Source organism: Bubalus kerabau, chromosome 11, assembly GCF_029407905.1.
Source record: "Bubalus kerabau isolate K-KA32 ecotype Philippines breed swamp buffalo chromosome 11, PCC_UOA_SB_1v2, whole genome shotgun sequence".
Classification (NCBI taxonomy): Eukaryota; Metazoa; Chordata; class Mammalia; order Artiodactyla; family Bovidae; genus Bubalus; species Bubalus kerabau.
The window spans coordinates 103512183-103532533 of record NC_073634.1 but is presented as its reverse complement, the minus strand read 5'-3'; the positions used below and the strand labels follow the sequence as shown (position 1 = coordinate 103532533).

Sequence of the window (20351 nt, the reverse complement as noted above, 5' to 3'; positions counted from 1 at the left end):
CTGGAGAAGCTGTGTTAAGGATGCAGAGGCTGGACCACGACCCATGAGGGGAGAGGGTAGCAGAGGTAGCCTGTGTTTGCCATCCCTGACCTGCCCCCTCTTCGTCAGGCAGACAGATGACAAACCTGGGGCCCAGAATGGAGAAGGGTACATGCCAGGGGTACGCGGATCTCCTGTGCCCAGCTCAGGCTTCCTCCCCAGCCTCCCTGGGCTCCAGCTTCCCTGAAGGCCCAGCGTCCCAGTGACACACGACAGGCCCTCTGCTGCGCCCTGGCAACCACTGGGCTCCCAGCAGCAGGACAGTTCAGCCCCCGGCCTGATCACCTTCACAACTGGCTCCATCAGCGGCCACCCGGAAGCCGGGCCTGCAGTCGGGTAGGCAGTGGTAAGACCCCAGCAGGTTCACGCAGCGCTGATCCTCTTGGCAGAGGTCGGCCTCCCACGCACACTCGTCCACATCTGGGGGCGGGGGAGGGGGGCGCATGAACACTTGTCCCCAGGCCCAGCCCACCCACACAGGCTTTGTCCCCCTGGGCCCAGACGCCCCTGGCACGAGGGTCCCCACCCCTTCCCCTAGCACTGGCCATCATCTCAACACCCCTGGGAGCACAGAGCCCACCCCGAGGAGCCCTGGGCCTTGGCCTGGGGTGTCTGAAGTGAGGCTGCAGACAGCGACCTTTGGGTGCCCCAAAGCAGACACCTGGCAGTGCCAGGCCCCACTGGTGGGATAGAAGACACAGGCGGGGCATCAGTGTCTAGACCACGGCTCACGGTCAGCTTTGTCGTCCAGCAACTTCGATAAGAGCAGGGCAAGTAGAACAAGAGGGGACAGGTGGGTGCCAGCTCACTTCCAGTTGACCGGAAATGCCCGCTGAGGGCCGGGAAGGCTTCTCAGGGCATGTATATCTTTGAGGAGCTCCCTCACCCCCAAGTACTTGAGCCTCCCTGCTCCGAGGCCCTCAAAAGAGCAAGTTCTCTGTGACAACAGGGCATTGGAACCCCTCAGCTCACGTTCCCTGAGGGGTATGCCCCCTGGCCCAGGGTCCAAGCCCGGAATCTCCCTGTGCACATCTGGGCCAGGTCCCCAGCGAGCCTCTTCCCCCTGGGGGCTGCTCACCTCTGCAGGTCCTTTCGTCCCTGGCCAGGGCGAAGCCAACCGGGCAGGAGCAGGAGAAGCGGCCAGGTGCATTGTGGCAGGAGTGGGAGCAGGGCCGGGGGCTGTCGGAGCACTCGTCCCTGTCTGCGGGGAGGGGATTGGTCTGGCAGTCCGTGCTCCCAGACCCTCCCGCCAGCTCGCCCCTCCTAGGCCAGGAGGCCTCCCTCGTCCGTGCCGGGGCGGGGAGGGTGCTCACCCACACAGAACTCTCCCTGGGTGTCCAGCTCAAAGCCCTCCGGGCAGCCAACCTCATTCTCTTCTGCAAGGCAAAGGGGACAGGCCCTGAGTTCACGCGGGCCCCAGGGCCCAAGGGGCCTGGCGAGAGACGGCCCAGGCTCATCTGGGGGCCCTGGCTGGGGCCGTGGGAGCTGGGGAGACGGACAGGGCCTCACCAGCTTGCAGGGCCGTGGAGAGCTGGAAGCGCAGGGCCTGGGCCTCGGGGTCGAAGGCCGAGCTGATAGCGGAGGCCCGCAGGTGCTGCACCAGCTGGGGCTGGGGGCCCTGGGCCGCGCTGTACCGGATGCTGTGGTTGCAGCGTAGGAACGAGCGGAGGCTGTCCTGCAGGAAGCTCTGCGTGGAGCCCACGAAGAGCCGGCCGGGCCCCGTCTGCACATACCGCTCCTGGAAGTCCTGGGCAGGGTGGGGGGTGGGGGGACAAGGACATCAGGGTACCAACTTCCAAGGGGTGAGGGACCCCCAGTCCCCGACTGGGGGGCATGGGCCTTTCAGCTCTGCTTCCAACCAGCTGGGCTCCCTCGGGCTCTCGGGGAAGCTGGACCCAGAGCATCTTCCCACTGGGGGGCTGGTCCTCCCCTAAGTCCAGCCAGGCCAGGCCCAGCCCCTGCTGGGGGTCCAGGAAGGAAAGTGGGCTTGGCTGCTTGCAGGTGACAGTGGCGGGGCTGAGGGGCATAGGGACAGGACCTCCCACTCTCTCTCGCCCACCCCACCTGCACACCCAGGGCTCGCCCCGCTCCCCCCTACAACCTGCACTTGCAGATCTGCATCCGCTAGGCTCTCGGGGACGATGCCATTGACCACCACATCGAGGAGCAGCAGGCCGTTGGTATCCAGGCCCCGGGCCACCTGGCTCATAGTGAGCAGCTCCCCTGCAACCCACCCAACCCCCCAAGGCTGGAGTCACCGTGGGGGAGAGGCCCAGGGCTCAGACCCCCACCTGGCCCACCTCGGGGAAGACCACCCCCGCCCAGCCCCCCGCTTACCTGTGGCAAATTCCACATGCGACTCCTGCTGGAAGCTGCCACCCGTCAGGGAGTGGCCGTTCAGGGCGTCTCCACTCTCTCCGGCCAGGGCCCAGTAGATGGGGGCGATGGTGACCACGAGCACCCGCATCAGAGGTCCTGGACAGGGTGGACACACAGGCCGGATCCTAAGGGCAGCTGCTCTCCCGCTCAAGGTCTCTCTGTGGCTCCCTATTGCCCCAGTAGGAGAGATTGGTCCCTTCCCCCCACTGCTCGGGCCCAGCCTTGTGATTACCTGGGCCAGAACCTGGGAAGCGGTGAAGACAATATCTACTTCATGGACTAATTGTGAAAATTAGCAAAATATATTTATGCAGAGAAGTCCATTTAGTATTCAACTGAATTCAATAAATACTGAGGGCTACTGGGTCACCACAGAGCCCAGAACAGTATAGACCATCACTGTATACATGCTGGACCAAGTTGAAAATTAACCAAGTCTCCTAACTTGTAGACACCTTCCATAAGAGCCTGGGAGACACAGGATTTTTCTAAACCACTGACTTGGAAAAAGGAGCCAAAAAAAAAAAAAGTCCTGGACAAGGATTCACAGATCTCTTATGAAGCTCAGCCTCTGCTTGGAGCAGATGAGATCTGGGACTGAGGGAAGGGGGAACCCTGCTGGCTTAGGGCCAGGGATGGTCCAGCTTCTTGGCCAAACTGCTGGCTCAGAAGAGGCACAAGAGGGCTGATGTTCACGGGAGCTAGCTGGTCCCCCATGCCTGGGAGCAGAACCTTCTTGGCCTCTTTGTCTCTGCTTCCACTAAACAGAGCCTGAGCGCCTGGCCTGGAGCCAGAGGCTTCTCCACGGCTCCTGCTCCTGCAGCTGGAAGAAAAGCAGCTGCATCTGGACAGTGTCTCACTCGCTCTCTACCGACAGCAAGCAGCCTGGAGTGACCCCCTGCAGCTCCGCCCCATTCCCCCCAGCCAGGGCTGACACAGTCTGTGGTCAAGGGCAGTGCTGGAGGGGCTGCTTGTAGCAAAACCCCTTTCAGCACGAACCTCTCCCTGCTCTGGACCCCCATGAGGGGATGTAGGAACCCCTGGGTTGGGTGAGATGGTAGGGTCTGTTACAGCAGCGTTTATAATGTCTCTCCAGAACATTCCATCTGCGTGCATGTGTGCTAACTTGCTTTAGTCATGTCCCACTCTTTGTGACCCTATGGACTGTAACCTGCCAGCCTCCCCTGTCTGTGGGATTTCCCGGGCAAGAATACTGGAGTGGGTTGCCATGCCCTCCTCCAGGGGATCTTCCCGGCCCAGGGCTAGAACCTGTGTCTCTTACATCTCCTGCATTGGAAGGTGGGGTCTTCACACTAGCACTACCTGGGAAGCCCATTTGCTTAGAACACACTATTTTATGAATCTGCTTGAAAGTGGACATTTCTTGACTCTCCAGGCCTTTTAGATCATTTTATTCTCTACGTTCCCCATGTCTGTCCCCGCCATCCTGAATCCCTTACTCTTTACTGATGATCCCTTGGCTTCCCTGGCAGCTCTTGCCTTAACAGTGGAGAAAACCTCCCACGGCAATCAATGGGGGAAAAAAGTCACGATCTGACCTTGCATTCATATGCTATGCTATGCTATGCTAAGTCACTTCAGTCGTGTCTGACTCTGTGTGACCCCATAGACAGTAGCCTACCAGGCTCCCCCGTCCCTGGGATTCTCCAGGCAAGAACACTGGAGTGGGTTGCCATTTCCTTCTCTAATGCATGAAAGTGAAAAGTGAAAGTGAAGTTGATCAGTCGTGTCCGACTCTTTGTGACCCCAGGGACTGCAGCACACCAGGCTCCTCCGTCCATGGGATTTTCCAGGCAAGAGTATTGGAGTGGGGTGCCATTCATATAAACCTGGTCATTTCACACTCTGTCAGGCTGATTTTTTAAAAAAATGTATCTGGCTGCTCCAGGTCTTAGTTGCAGCATCCAGGGTCTAGTTCCCTGACCAGGGATCGAACCCTGGCCCCCTGCATTGGGGGCGTAGAGTGTTAGCCACTGGGCCACCAGGCAAGTCCCCCTCGGGCTGATTTTAAATGCAGTTATTTTGTTTGGTTGGGGTCTGTGGGGTGGGAATGAAGTAGTCTGCAACTCCACCCACTTTGGTTTGGATTCAGCTGGAGTCAGAGGGTCTTCTGGCCCCCACTTACCCACACTTGTGGGGATGTGGCTGATGCTGCTGCGGATGGTGGTGACCCCGGAACGTGCCTCCTGTTGCACGCTGGTGTTGAGGACGGCTGCACCAAATTTCTGGCCGTTGATCACCCCGATCATGCTGCCCCGGCTCCCCCGGGGATCTCCTGTGAGGAAGGAAGAGAACAAGAGGGACACTATCCACCTCTGTGCCCTCAAGGCTACCCAGGTGCTGTTGTCCATTTTCCTGAAGGAGTAAACTGAGGCTCAGAGAGAGGCAGGAACTTGCTCAAGGACACACAGCTCGTGGGTGATGAATTCAACACGTAGGGGATCCTGGCTTCGAGAGAGACGGGGGGCATTTAAGAGGAAGCCCTTGCAGAGATGGTGCCAGCTTCTCATTCCAACACCTTCTTGAAAAGCTGGGCAAGTCAGGCTCCCATGCCACACTGGAGTTGGTTCCTCTATAAAATGAGGAGGTGGGACCACAGATGTGCCACATACCTGTTGGGTTCTAAAATGCCAGGTGATGGGGGGTGGCGGCTGGCACACCGGAGGAGCCAGGGTGGAGAGGCAGGGCACCGAGCCAGGAACTAGATGCCACCACCTGAACACCTCCCATTCCATCAGTGTAGTCCTGGCTCCAGCCACCCTGCCGCTGGCCCCGCTGGGGTGGGCTGGGTTTCTAGCAGCCGCCAGGCAGTCTGCTGGCAGACGCTGTTGAACACTAATCAAATGGATGGTATGGGCACAGGGGGGTGCTTCCTCTGCCTAATGGGCCAGCTGTCTCGTCTGGACAGATGGCATTCCAGGGGGCAAGAGAACAGAAGCCAGTCTGACTCGCCACTCACCAGCCCTCAGGGGAAATTAACAAGAAATTGCCAATGATCTGTCGAAAAAATAACATAAAACACTCAACTGCCAAGATCCTAAGTGGGTAAATCAGGGGGCTGGTTGATTTTGGATTCCAGGAAGCAGTGCCATTGCCTGCTGGGGTTTGATGAGATTTGATGCCCATCTGGGATGTCTCCTGTCAATATCCGCAGCTCTGGGGTTTATCGGGGGAATAGGGAAAGGCCATGAACCTAACCATGGCCTTGTAATAAGGGGGCAAGGAAGGAATTGGGAGCAGCAGGTAAAACGGCAGCACTTTGGCCCTGGCAGCTGTAGAAGGGGACAGAAACTGGAGGCCAGGGATGACAAGCCACTGTCAACTTCCTTAGATGCGGGGTGACTCAGCAGCTTGTGTCCCCCACAAGGCCAGGATGCTCCCCCCATCCTGGAGAGGGGCAGTGGGCCTCAAAGCCTGTGGACATCTTTTACCTAGCAATGTCGCCTGAAGGAGTGTATCCTATAGAAATATTCAGGCCAGCACACAGAGATATGCACTACAGGATGGTTTTCAAAGGGGAAACTGGAAAAGAAAAACCTGTTGCTTGTTTAATGAAGCCAACAGCAATTATGTTTTCAAAAATGTTCCTATGGGACTTCCCTGGTGGTCCTGGGGTTAAGACTCAGCACTCCCAACTCAGGCAGCATGGGTTCAATCCCTGATCAAGGACGATCTCAGTGCCGTGTGGTGCAGCCAAAAAAATTGTTTTCTATTAAAAATAAAAATGTTCCTATGAAATGATATGAAACCATCACAGGTGTGGACTAGGCTTACTGTCACGGAATATTGTCTGTAATAGAGTAAGAAAGATGGCAGTTTGTAAACACAACTTGTACATTTGAACACATTTGTAAAAAGAAAAAAAATGTATATCTTTACATTCAGAGAAAAGGGTACAAATATACACCCCTAATAATTACCTGAGCTATTTCTGATAACTGAATTATCAGAGATAACTGATCACTATTTTTATCTTCATGGATTTAAAAAAAAATTTCTGGCCCTTCTACGGTTAACATATATGAGTTAATATAATAATAAAAATTAGTTGTTTCCATTAAAAAAGTAAGGAAGCTGTTATGGATTGAACTGTGTCCTCCTAAAAGGATGTGTTGAAGTCCTAATCCTCAGTACCTGAGCGTGTGACCTTATTTGAAGATAGGGTCTGTACAGAGGTAACCAAGTTAACATGAGGTCAGGAAAGTGGGCCCTAATCTGATATGCTGCTGCTGCTGCTGCTGCTGCTGCTAAGTCGCTTCAGTCGTGTCCAACTCTGTGCGACTCCGTAGACAGCAGCCCACCCGGCTCCCCCGTCCCTGGGATTCTCCAGTCAAGAACACTGGAGTGGGTTGCCATTTCCTTCTCCAATGCATGAAAGTGAAAAGTGAAAGTGAAGTTGATCAGTCGTGTCCGACTCTTTGTGACCCCAGGGACTGCAGCCTACCAGGCTCCTCCGTCCATGGGATTTTCCAGGCAAGAGTACTGGAGTGGGGTGCCATTGCCTTCTCTGAATCTGATATGACTGGGATCCTTATATAAAGGAGAATTTTAAGACAGATATGAGCACAGGAGGAATGCCATGTGATCATGGAGGCAGAGACCGAAGCAATGCTTCTATAACCAAGGGAGTCTACAGACTGTCACCAGGGACTTCTCTGGTGGTCCAGTGGATAAAACTGCACTTCCTTTGTGGGGGTCTTGGGTTTGATCCCTGGTCAAGGAATAAGATACTGCATGCCATGTGGTGTGGCCAAAAAATCAAAATCAAAATCAAGACTAACAGCAAACTACCAGAAGCTAGAGGAGAGGGCTGGACAGATTCTCTGTTACAGACTTTAGAAGCAACCAACCATGCTGACACCGTGATCTTAGATTTCCACCCTCCTGCGAGATCATACATTTCTGTTGCTTCAGGCCGCCCAGTTTGTGCTATTTTGTTATGGCACATTCAGGAAACTAACCCAGAGGCCATGTGAAGAGCTCTGTGGTTGGGGTGGGAGCTTTTCAACAGGACAGGGTAAGAACTGAAATAAAGGGATGGTCTGCTCAGACCTGCAGTTGCTCTAGAGACAGCATCTGTGGCCGGGTGTCAGAGAACCACTGGGTTTTCAGAACTGCATGTGTCTGTGTTCCATCCCTGCCTGCAGGAGATGAGGAGACCAAAAAGGCCAGAAAGAGTCCCACCGTTGGTTGGCAGTGGGTTTTGAGTGGGTTTTCAAGTGGCCAAGTGTCGATTCCCAATCAAGTCAGTGCGGAGGTTCCCAATCAAGTCAGTGCGGAGATGCTGCATGGAGAAGTGCTCTGTGGAGAAGGAATCTGATGTCGTGGGTGGTGATAGATTAGTGATGTCTGCCATGGACAGGGACAGAGCTACAGAGCCACAAATCTGGAGTATTTCCTACAGATGCACAGAAAGAATATATTTTGTGACTTTCCTTTATGCAATCATTTTAGTGCAGTTTCTCAGCATAGTCCTTTACCAAATTTTAAAGTTTTATCTGACCCAAAGGAAACATAAGCTGACTGAGGAGACCTGAGATGTCAGGGTTTAGTTACAGCAGGAGGTAGCATCCATTACTGACCACCTACCACGGCCGGGCAGAGCTCGGGGCAACTCTAATTCACAGACTTCACCACAACCCCCAAGGTGGGCACCATGGACACCCTTGCTTTACTCTGCCACATTATAGGATCATGTGTGCCCAAAGGGGCTTTCCAGGTGGCTCAATGGGTAAAGAACCCGCCTGGCAATACAGGAGATGCAGGCGGACGCAGGTTCGATCACCGGGTCGGGAAGAATCCCCTGGAAGAGGGCATGGCAACCCACTCCAGTATTCTTGCCTGGAGAATCCCCATGGACAGAGAAGCCTGGTGGGCTACAGTCCATAGGATCACAAGATACAACTGAAGCAACTGAGCGCGCACATGCTCAATCCTTTGTGTCCAATCAAAGCACACCAGTGAGTGCCAGTTAAGCTGGAAGGGCTAGGATCCAAGAGGAGCGGCAAACACCCAGCATTTCAGAGCCTCAGTTTCTCCAAGTGTAAAGGGTAGGGTAGACAAGATGACCACTTAAGGCCCTCTGAGCTGGTTCATTCTAAGTCTGTGACTCCAGGCAAAGAGAAGAGTCAGGGAGCTGACAGGATATTGATCCAGGAGCCCCCCAAGCAACACACAGATCCCCATCGGGCAAGGGATCCCACCCCCATCCATGAAGACCTGGGCAGGGGTGCCCCATACCTCTCACGACCAGGAACGCCTGGGCCGTGGCAGAGCCCAGGAGGTTGTGAGCGACGCACTCATATGGGCCCGCATCTCCGGCCTCCACTCGCTCCAGCCACAGGCTCCCATCCGGCAGGGTCTGGAGCCGCTGGCTGGCCCGCATGGGCTGGCCCGCTCGCAGCCACTCCACCGTGGGCACCGGCTCTCCAGAGGCCTGGCACCGCAGGGCCACGGAATCCCCAGATCTCACTGTCACATCCTGGGGCTTCACCTGGAACACTGGGGCACCTGTGGGAGGCCCAGGACAGCTTTCAGGAACATTTCAGTATTTTTGCACACAGGCTGAGCACGCAGATATTGAAGGTTCAGTTCTAGACCATGGCAACAAAGCAAGGATCACAATAAAACAAATCACGTGAACCTTTGGTTTCCTAGTGCATACAGAAAGTATGTTTAGGGAATTTCCTGGCGGTTCAGTGGTTAAGACTCCACACTTCCACTGCAGGGGGCACGGGTTTGATCCTTGGTCAGAGAATTTAAGACCCCGCATTCCATGTGGTGTGGACAAAAAAAAAAAAAAAAAAAAAGGAGAAGGAAAAAAAGTACATTTACACTACATACTGTAGTCTATTAAGTGTGTGATAGCATTATGCCAAAAAGTACAATCTATATATCTTAATTTCAAAATAATTGATGACTAAAAATGCTGAGCATCATCTGAGCCTGCAGTGAGTCACAATCTTTTTGGTGGGAGAGTTTGAACTAGTTCGAGAATTATCATAATGTGACACAGAGATACTAAGTGAGCCAATGATATTGGGGAAGTGGTGCCAGCAGACTTGCTCAACGCAGGGCTGCCACAAGCCTTCAGTTTGTAAAGAATGCAGTATTGGCAACGTGCAATAAAGTGGAGCACAATAAAACAAGGTGTGCCTGGTATTCAAGTGGCTGGTATTCATTCATATAGACTAGAAAAAACGGAGGCAAAGCACCCTCCCACTCCAATTCGTTTCACAGTGTTTCCTTCTTGAGTGTTTCCTGATGACAACGTGCTCAGATCGCCCTTCTTTCTCTTTCTTCTTTCTTAATTCTATAACAGATCATAAGGACCTTTCCTGGTGTTCAATATGCGTCTTTAGTGACCACTTGGTGTTCCTGTGCGGGCAGGTTACAATTTGCTGAACCGGCTCCCTATTAGAGGACATTGAGCTTGTTTCCAGTGAAGCCCTGCCATCTGCTAGAAGTGCCTCTGCTTGACACCAGGGTCCACGGCAGGCGTGGACTCTCTCACCCACAGGTGAGTGGTTCTCACGAGTCACACCCTGATCCTCAGGTTTAACCTCTGAAGATAATCATTCCTGTCTACTCACTACTGCGGACCCCCTAGAGTGGCTAGAATGAAAAGGATGGAGAATGCCCAGTGCTGGTGAGGCCCAGCCGAACTCTCACCTGCGGGGAGAAAGTGTGTCATCACCACGGAAACCATTTGCCAGCGTATTTGTTTCCCGTGGCTGCTGAAACGAATGGCCACAGACTGGATGGTTTAAAACAGCAAAAATTTGTTCTCACACAGTTCTGGAGGCCAGGAGTCCCAGGTTAATCATTTCAGGGCTCCATGTGAGGAGCTGTTCCTTGCCTCTTACAGCTTTCGGGGGGCTTCTGGCAATCAGTGGCTTGAATCCCGTGGCTGAATCACTGCACCATCTACCTCCATCTTAACATCTTATTCCCTCCTCTTGCTTCCTCCCTGTGTGTGTGTGTGTGTGTGTGTGTGTGTGTCTCTCTAATGCCCCTTTGCTTCTCTCTTACAAGAACACTTGCTAGCATTCAGAGCTCACCAAGATGATTCAAGACAACCTCCTTATCTCAAGATCCTTAACTTAATTGCATCTGCAAAGATTCTTTTTCCAAGTAAGATAATATTACATGGGAAAAGGATCCAACCAAGAAGAGATACATGTATATGTATAACTGAATCACTTTGCTATACATCTGAAATGAACATAGCACTATCAATCAACTATATTCCAATATAAAATAAAAAGTAAATTAAAAAAATAAGAATCACAGGTCCTGGAGACTAGGATGTGGCCGCATCTTCGGGAGCCACGTGTAGTCTCCCGCAGCCAGCACGGCAATTCCGCTCCCGCGTGTGAATTTTCTCACTTGAAAACCTGTGGGGACTTCCCTGGAGGTCCAGTGGTTAAGACTCCATGCCTCCAGTGTGGTGTGGGTTCGATCCCTGGTCAGGGAGCTAGGATCCCACATGCCACGCAGTGAGGACAGGAAAAAATTGTGTAAAAACCATATAACATAAAATTTACCATCTTGCTCATCGCTAAGGACACAGTTCAGTCGTGTTGAGTGTATTCGCATTTCCTGCAACTGTCCCCACCGTTCACCCCCAGAACTTTTTCACCTTGCCAAACCGAAACTCTGTATCCATGAAACACTAAATCCACATTTCCCGCACCCAGCCCTTGGCCCCCACCGTCTTACTACCCGTTTCTATGAATCTGATTACTCTAGGGATCTCATACAATTAGAATTACATAGTATCTGTCTCTTTGTGACCGGCTCATTTAACTTAACGTCCTCCAGGTTCGCCCATGCCATAGCAGGTGACAGAGCTTCCTTCTTTTTCAAGGGTGGGGCGTTTTTAATGTGAATGGGTGGATTTTACGGCATATAAATTGTGTGTCAATAAAGCTATATTTTTTTAAAAGGCAAAGCTCTGGACTGTGATTCCCCTGGGAGGCGGGGAGAGGCCAGAAGGTGGCGTGATGGGGGGAGGGTCTGGGAGCTGATACTGCTCTGGTTCTGGATTGTGTGATGAACATTCACTGAGCTGTGCTCCTGCAACATGTGCCCTCCTCCTTGTGTGTTAATCTTCACACAAGAGTTTCATTAAAAATCCCTATTTATTTCTGTTTTGTAAATACATTCATTTGTACCATATTTTTCTGATTCCACATATAAGCAATACCATATGGTATTGTCTTTGTCTAATTTACTTCATTCACTATGACAAGCTCTAGGTCCATTCATGCTGCAAATGGCATTATTTCATTCCAGAGTTGGGGAGAGGGGCAAACTGAGAGATGGGGATTGACATATACACACTGCTGCTGCTGCTGCTGCTAAGTCGCTTCAGTCATGTCCGACTCTGTGCAACTCCATAGATGGCAGCCCACCAGGCTTCCCCATCCCTGGGATTCTCCAGGCAAGAACACTGGAGTGGGTTGCCATTTCCTTCTCCAATGCATGAAAGTGAAAAGTGAAAGTGAAGTCGCTCAGTCGTGTCCGACTCTAGCCACCCCATGGACTGCAGCCTACCAGACTCCTCTGTCCATGGGATTTTCTAGGCAAAAGTACTGGAGTGGGGTGCCATTGCCTTCTCTGCATATACACACTACTAGATGTAAAATAGATAACTAACAGGGACCTATTGCATAGCAAAGGGCACTCCATACTCTATGTGGGATGACCTACATGGGAAAAGAATCTTAAAAAAGAGTGGATATATGTGTATGCATGACTGTTCCACTTTACTGTACAGCAGAAACTAACACAACTTATACTAGTAAATCAACTATACTCCGATAAAAACTTTTTAAATTCCTATTTGGACTGATTCATAAGGTTATTTTGAGGCTCACAAGGTGCTTTGTTAGTTATAAGCTGCTTGGCAAATGTAGGATCTGTCATGATCATCTTGGTGACAGTTTTGAGTTCTTTAACTTTTAATTTATTTGGCTGTGCCATGCAGCGTGTGGGATCTTCGTTGCCCAGCCAGGGATCAAACCCATACCCCCTGCATTGGAAGCGTGGAGACTTAACTAGCGGACCACCAGGGAAGTCCCTTGAGTTCTGCATAACAGGTTCCCCCAGGCCTGGCTGCTGGGTACTAAGGACTCACCAGCCTCTGACTCCCATCCCCCGTTGCAGAGACAATTCATGGGACTTCAACTGTGTGTTCTGAGTAAATATTCAGACTGGCCTTCCTGTCCCATCAGACAGCCACAGGCTGTCCTCAGCACAGCTGCCCCCTGAGGACCCCCGTCACCCGGTGCCCCCCGCCCAGGGCCCAGGAAATGTGGGCCGGAGACTCACTCTGTAACGCAAGGACTACCACTTTCTCCACCGCGCCCAGCTCATTCTCTGCCAGGCACTGGTACTGTCCTGCGTCGTCCATCTGCAGGCGGGCACAGGAGGGGGCATGGAGTTCAGGAGAGGAGGGCGAGGGTGGCGGGGAGCATCTGGGGACAGCTGGACACAGGAAGGGGCCCCTGGAGCAAGGCCCACCTAACCGGGAAGGAGCTGAGAGCCTAAACCAGCCAGGGGCCCACACATTCCATCAGCAGGGCAGCCATGGCTGCTATGCTGTACAATCCAGGGAGGAAACCCCTGCTGCTTTCATACCTGCAGCTTAAGGGTGGTGGCGGTTCATGGCTCTAAGTGGAGCCATATGCTGCCAAAGCATGCTTGAGATCCACCTCTTCTAAATTACGTACATTAAAGTATTATGACACCACAGCGCATTATTAGGGATGCCTTTTTTTTTAAAAAAAAGTTTGGGCAACACTGAGTTAGAAAGAACAGGTTTCTGAACCGCAGGCTCCTCGGGTGCACAGCTGCAAGACTTCCAGGGTAGGAGGGAGGGTTTGCAGCACTTCCTGGCCCTGGTGAAAGGGAAGACTTCGTCCTAGGATATCCATGACCATGGCAATGAGGCAACTCGGGAAGAATGCTGGCTCAGATTCACTTCCAAGGGGCAGTACCACCATGAGACGGAGCTAGGGGCAGCCAAGGCCAGGGTCCACACCCAGAAGATCATATCCGGGAGGCCACTCCCAAGGGACTCTAAGCAGGAGGCATGGCATGCAATTAAGAGTGCAGAGTTGGGCGTCAGTCCAAGATGAGACCGGTTCTGGCTCCCCTGCTTACCACATTAAACCCATTACTAGTGCATGACCGTGTCTCTGGAGACTCAGTTTCCCCATCTCTAAAATGGGGATGATGGGATCATTGTAAGCATCAAATGAGATCACACTTACTAAGTGGAGGCACAGTGCCTGGCCCCACAATGTAAATACGCAGGTCACGGAAGCCCTGTCGCTGCTACTGTAGCTGCCTTGATATCAGTCTGAGACAGGCTCCCAAATGGGTGAGATCAAGGACCTCTAAAGTGAGTCCATGACAGCCCCCAACTGTGGGTTTCTGCACAGCCACTGGGACTTGGGACACAGAAGCAAAGGTGAGCAAGCAGAGACTGCCTCTGAGCTCGAGGCTTTGGAAACAGCGTGGAATAGGAATCAGGCTACCTGGGGTGGGGTCTTGACTTGGGTGCTTACTGGCCGGGGGCCTCTCTGACCCTAAGTGTCTTCATCTGTAAAATGGGGCACTCTTATCTGCTTACTCTGCTGCACGGGGTGGTTGTCAATTATATATATTAGCATTACCGAGGGGCCAGTCACTCGCAGATACCTGGCGTGGGTCATCTCACTGCACATCTATGAGGTGGGATGATTATTAGCCCCATTGAAGGGATAAGGTGATTGAGGTGCAGAGAAGTGAAGTCATTGGCTGGAGGTCGCCCTAGTTAGTCGGGGGAGAATCTCTGGGTATGGGCAGGAAAGTGCTTTGTAGACTGTATCAGGTGGTGCCAACCTACTAAACAACTGTCTCGGGCCATCAGACAAAGCGGAGGTTGTCCTGGGTGGCCCCAGCCCAGCCCCGGGCCCCGCCTTGCCTCCGTCCTGCGGATGATCAGTGAGCCATTCTGCAGCCGGTGCCGGAGCCGGCCGCCCCGCAGCGGAAGGCCATCTTTGATCCAGTAGATGTCAGGCGTCGGGTCTCCACGGACCGCACAGTCCAGCCGGATGCTGCCTCCGACGGGTTCCACCAGGTAGGAAAAGGACTCCCCTTGTAGGACAGGGGCCTCTGTGTCAGGTGACATCAGACAGGGGTTCAGAAAGGAGGTTCCCTTTAGGTTAAGCCTCCCACGAATCCATCCCCAAAGGCCTGCCTGCCAGACCCCAATGACCCACAGGTTCGGCATGGCTGTGTAAAGTCAATGCATTAGGGATAGCAAACAACTTCCGTGTCGTGGGTCAAGTGCACTAGCTTGGCAGTGGCTGCCAGGAACACTGTGCTGAGAAGGATTTGAAGCTGAGTGGGAATAGTGTTATGATTGATTAGTGATGCCTGAGACAGGCACAGGAGGGGAGAAATTGTATCAGTGTCCTGATAATGGTATCAGTACCCTATACTCATAGGGTACTTTGGAAAACAAAGATGACATGATCGTTAGGACACCTCTGTCGGACACAGCAACACTAAGATGTCTCCGATTCTCATTCCACGCAACGCTTAAACCACTCTTGGCTGCCCTGTGCCAGTTTTCACCCTTGCTGGTTTCCTGAGGTTGAATCTACCAACAGTAGAGTCCTGGTGCTGTGGGCAGCTCAATCTGTCCATTGGGCCCCATTCTCCCATCCTAAAGTTGAATCTACAGGTCATGGTGCCATGAGGGTTACTGGGCTGCTCCTGGGGGAGGAGGGCTGTGGGGGGGCAACTGGAAGACTGGTGAGATTCTCACTTTGTTTGCCAGGCCCCTGGCCCCCTCCCACACTTACCCTGTTCAGCTGAGGGTAGTGCTGAAGGTCAATGGGTCAGATCTCATTCTACCTACACTCAGGGCATCTGGGCTTGCTAAGCCACTTCACTTGTGTCCGACTCTCTACAACCCTATGGACTGTAGCCCATCAGGCTCCTCTGCCCAAGGGCTTCTGCAGGCAAGAATACTGGCGTGGGTAGCCATGGCCTCCTGCAGGGGATCTTCCTGACCCAGGGATTGAACCCTCATCTCTTAGATCTACCTGCATTGGCAGGCGGGTTCTTTACCACCAGTACCACCTTGGAAGGCCCAAGACATCTGGGGAGGGTAAAAAATACTGATGTTGGGGCCTCGTCTTTACTGGTCAGGTGAAATCTGGGCCTCGGGGTTTTATGAAATCCCCCAGGAGATTCCAAAGCCCAACCAGGGTGGAGAGGTACTGATTCAGAGATTAGGAGGCTGGTTTCTTAGAAAAACCACTAGACTGGGTCAGCAGAAGTCTGGAGAAAGACCAGGGGGTCACTCCCTACCCTTCACGTGGACGAAGCTGACCGCCTGCACGCGGCCCACTCTGTTCTCCGCCCAGCAGATGTAGGTCCCGCTGTCCTCTCTGGTGACTGCCACCCGCTGCAGCGTGCTGCCCCCGTCCTGCTCAGACACCCCTTCTGTGGCACAGAAAGAGACGCCCCGTGGTGCTCCGGGCTCAGGGTGCCGGGACCTCCTGCCCGGAACACTTAACTCAGGCCTGGGTATCCAGCAGGTGCTTCATGAAGGCAGTGTCCCTTTCCCTGCTGGAAGCCTAAGCAAGTCAGACCAGGTGATGGCAGGCACAGGCCATGTTAGAGGATGTGGCTGAGGACCTGCCTTTTCTCATTTTCAAGTTCACGCTGAGTTTGATGAGTGGCCCAGGTTAGGTCTTTGGGGACCTATTAACATGAGACACTTGTAGAGATGATTCCATGATTTACATACAGATAGGTGCTATGGCCAGCCTTTGATTTCCCTATCATTAGACACGTCCCTACATTGGGAATAAGGGCAAGTGCTTAGCAACTCATCCATTCAACAGACACTTGTTGAGCACCTACGCTATATACCACGGGGCCTGGATAGACCTTGCTGTTGCTCAGTTGCTAAATCATGTCCGACTCTGTGACCCCATGGACTGAAGCATGCCAGGCCTCCCTGTCCCTCACTGTCTCCCCAAGTTTGCCAGGTTCGTGTCCAATGAGTCGGTGATGCTATCCAACCCTTGGGCCTCCCGAAATAGAGCCTGGGGTGCAGGTGGGAGGAAAGAGCCCCCCAGGAAAGGAGTTTGCTGAGGGGCTGGGCTGGAGCTTGGTCTCCGTTCCTGGCCCGGAGGTCTCCAGGGTTGAGTCTTTTTTGCAGGCGGCTTCTTGTCGGGTCTGACCTGTGACTGGTCACGTAGGGCCATGTGTGTTTGCCCTGTTTCCCCCCACGCAGGGCCAAGTCTGGAGGCCCAGAACCCACAGGCTAACTGGCACCCTCTTCCCCATCCTCCTCAACCTCCCAGGGTCCCAGGTCCCTGTCCCACCCGCCCCCAGCAGGCCGAGACCTGTGACCAGCCGGTTGTTGACGGTCCAGCCTATTTGGGGTGTAGGGCTGCCCCGGGCCGCACAGTGAAGCCACAGCTTGTCCCCGAGGCGCAGGCTGCGGTCCCCGGGCAGGGTGGTGAAGACAGGCAGGGCCAGGATGGTGAGATGCACTCGGTGGCGGGCACGGCCCACGGCGTTCTCAGCAGTACAGGTGTAAGTGCCAGCGTCCTGGCTCTGTGGGCAAAGGTACGGGTCAGCCTGAGAACTGCTCCCTCTCCAGCACAGGCCAGAATGTTCCCTGCGGACCTGCTCCCTGGAAGGTTGCCTTGGATCATGCTGCCCAGAGAGGCAAAGTGACCTGCCCCAGGTCACACAGCTGGCAAATGGCTCGGCTTCACCGTTGCACCTCCCTGCCACCTTCATATGGCTAGGCACTGCTTTTCTTTCTTTGGACCGTGCCGTGTGTGGTTTGCCGGATCTTAGTTCCCCACCCAGGGATGGAACCCACACCCCCTGCTTTGGGAGCACAGGGTCTTAACCACTGGACCACCACAGAAGTCCTGGCTATGTGCTTTGATGAAATAAGATTTATATTTTAAGGCCAGGACAAGAAAGATGAAACACCAGATTCTCTCTCCATGTCTTTTTGGGCCTCCCCTTCCCCTCCCTAAAGTGCTTTTCCCATTAACCAGACCTCCTCAAAGACGGATGTGCATGCTTGGCCGTAAAGACCAATCTTTTTTCTTTCCTCTGATGCTACAACATAACTTCTTAAAAGAAAAGCATTCTTTTACAGCTCTCTAAGCGGGTCACAGTGACTCGCTGCTCACTTTGTATGTGCTTACCTGGAGTATGTGTCTTTGGTGAATTTTATCTATAATACCTGTATCTCATTTTGATGTATGTTTTTTTGGTCCTAAAAATGTATGCGACTGTGTCTTTGATGTCTAACAGGTCCCCTGGGTTATAATCCTCAGTTGGGCTCAAATAAAATTCCCTTTTAAAAAAAATTCTTCATTTGATTGTTTATTGAATTTTCAGCCTTTATCATCCAGGCCTGACCACACACTTGTAACGGTCACTATTCACTGAGCACTTATTATGTGCGCAGGACGGGACCTGAGCTCACTCATCCACCACCCCTGAGGCCAGTCCTTCTCTGAGAGGAGACGTCCTGATGGGGATCTCAGCAGAGCTCACCACTGCACATCTGGTTCCCTGTGTGGCAGGATCCCTGCCCCTGAGACTCCCTTAGGTTTCCCCGCCCAGCAGCCAGCCGCCCATCTGACTGGAGAGCAACTTTTTTCATTATAGAACATGATGCATGCTGACAGGGGAAGGGGGCCCGGGTCCCATTCACGCCCGTGGCTCAGGTTGAGAACAGTAGAGGCAGTTTGGGGATGTAAAGTCATTGCCATGCATCCCTCTCCTTCCCTCCAGGGCTCCTTCCCTCCCCAGGAACTAGCCACAGAGGCCCTGATTCAACTCTCCATTCTGCCTCTTGGCAACAGCGTGTCTTGGACACCTGGGTACATGCTGAAGCTCAGTTTCCTCATCTGTTCTTGTTTAGTCACTAAGTTGCTTCTGACTCTGAGACCCCGCGGACTATAGCCCACCAGGCTCCTCGGTCCATGGGATTTCCCAGGCAAGAGTACTGGAGTGGGTTGCCATTTCCTTCTCCAAGGGACCTTCCTGACCCAGGGATCGAACCCAGGTCTCCCACACTGGCAGGCAGATTCTTTAGCACTGAGCCACTGGGGAAGCACTTCCTCATCTGTAGCGGGGGTGATAATACTTGCTTGCCCAGATTCTAGGATTGAGAAGCGGCGCGGGGCTCAGCACAGAGCATGACACACAGTAGGTGAGCAGCAGGCGTCTGCTGCTCCTGCCGTGACTATCATCTCCCTCTGCTCCCAGGGGCTAGACCCTCACCTCCGAGTTTTTCACCAACAGCTCCCCGGAAGGCTGGATGGTGAACTTCCCCTTGGCTCCGGACACAGGCTGGCCATCCTTTTCCCAAGTGACCTTAGGCTCGGGGCTGCCGGTGGCTGTGCAGGGCAAGAGGGCGTGGGCGCCCTCGGTGATGGACAGGTCAGGGAGCCCAGTCTTGATCGCGGGCGGGACTGTGTGGGGAGGGGGAGTCTGCTCAGGAACTGGGGCTGGCCTGGGTGGCTTGCCCCGTCCCAGTGCCCTTGGCACTTGGCACACCCTCAGCCCCTTCTTCCACCTCACCTGCTGCCTTCCCCCTCGCCCCCCACCCCGCTGTCCCCTGGTCATAAGCTATTGCCCGTGGTCTGCACAACCTGGGGATTTTCTCGCGTTTGGTGAAGCTGTGATGCAGTGACCCCATTCACACACACGCACACACAGGGATTAACACCACAGAAATGACTGTTGCTACTGCAAAGCCAATGTGAACAAAGAGCAACCAGACTCGTTTCCCACGAGAGGCCAGAGGAAGCAGAGAGGACCGGAGTTACTGTCTGAAGCCAGACCTTGGGCATGAAAATAGGAGATGTGTTCCTTGAATTCCTTCTAGAACCACCAGCCATGCTGGAATAGGCATGGATGCAGGGACATACCCCACCTGGGACCAGAGCCAGGCAGAGACCGGAGGGGCTCTCAGGAGTCTCAAAGCCCTTAGCTCACTGGGGTCCACTTTGGTCGCCCCCCCACCCCGGGCCCACCTTGCACCACCAGCCGAGTCTTCCCCACGGCGCTGCCTGCACTGTTCTGGGCGAGGCAGAAATAGTTCCCGGCATCCTCTGGGCTGACATGGATAATCCGCAGCTGTCCACCGGGGAGGACCTGGGTACCGGCCCCTGGATTTGGTGGGGAGGAATTGGGAGCTCGTGGCTGGGGCAGCAAGACCCTTGGGGAGGGCAGGAAGGCTGCTTGGGTGGTTTGGTCTGACCAGGCAAGTGACTTGCTGTGGCCACAGGCTGACTGGGGGACAGGGTAAGCCTGGAAGCTGGACCCAGAGCCCATCCGGGCTGTCCCCTGCCTCAGTCCCCCATCCCAGCCACCAAGCGCTCAGGCAGAATGAAGGGCTCTGGGCTGGTGAGGGAAGACAGGAGAGCAGGAGGTGGGTGCCATGCCTCTGGGCAGGGCACGGGCTTTCCAGACCTCCCTGCAGGAGTGGGCAGCCCTGGGACAGGAAGGAGGACCCCAAGAGGGGACTCACCTGCAGGCACACTGAGCCCCTCCTTCTGCCAGGCGATGCTCGGCCGAGGGATGCCCGAGGCCTCGCAGGGCAGCAGCACCTCCTCCTTGGCCACCGCCCAGACCACACTGGGTAGTGGCTTCACCACGGGGGAGGCTGCAAAGGAACAGGGTGGCAGAGGTCCCTGGGGACACCTCCAACTGGGGGGTGTCTGAGCACCAGAGAGAGAGGCTTCTAAAGGGAACAGGGGGCTCCGGAAACCTCGGAACGGAGGACATAGGCAGGCTGAGTCTTTTCTCCCAGAGAATCCCCTAGCCCTCCACCTGCTCCCCTGCCTCCAGGGCACGGCTGT

General features: G+C 53.9%; 1 protein-coding gene across 2 annotated transcripts in view; it reads right to left on the bottom strand.

Annotated features, from left to right (window-relative positions):
- Nucleotides 1–20351, bottom strand: part of HMCN2 (hemicentin 2) — a 176156-nt gene that overhangs the window by 5959 nt on the left and 149846 nt on the right. For both annotated transcript variants that reach the window (XM_055541400.1, XM_055541401.1), the window contains exons 79-93: nucleotides 20021–20155; nucleotides 19524–19658; nucleotides 18769–18959; nucleotides 16857–17070; nucleotides 15811–15945; nucleotides 14414–14604; nucleotides 12775–12856; nucleotides 8680–8949; nucleotides 4565–4714; nucleotides 2377–2514; nucleotides 2141–2262; nucleotides 1549–1786; nucleotides 1353–1415; nucleotides 1118–1240; nucleotides 325–459 (exon numbers count right to left, since the gene is read on the bottom strand). In XM_055541400.1, coding sequence (XP_055397375.1) covers nucleotides 325–459; nucleotides 1118–1240; nucleotides 1353–1415; nucleotides 1549–1786; nucleotides 2141–2262; nucleotides 2377–2514; nucleotides 4565–4714; nucleotides 8680–8949; nucleotides 12775–12856; nucleotides 14414–14604; nucleotides 15811–15945; nucleotides 16857–17070; nucleotides 18769–18959; nucleotides 19524–19658; nucleotides 20021–20155 — 2322 coding nt within the window. The remainder of the gene's footprint in view (nucleotides 1–324; nucleotides 460–1117; nucleotides 1241–1352; nucleotides 1416–1548; nucleotides 1787–2140; nucleotides 2263–2376; nucleotides 2515–4564; nucleotides 4715–8679; nucleotides 8950–12774; nucleotides 12857–14413; nucleotides 14605–15810; nucleotides 15946–16856; nucleotides 17071–18768; nucleotides 18960–19523; nucleotides 19659–20020; nucleotides 20156–20351) is intronic.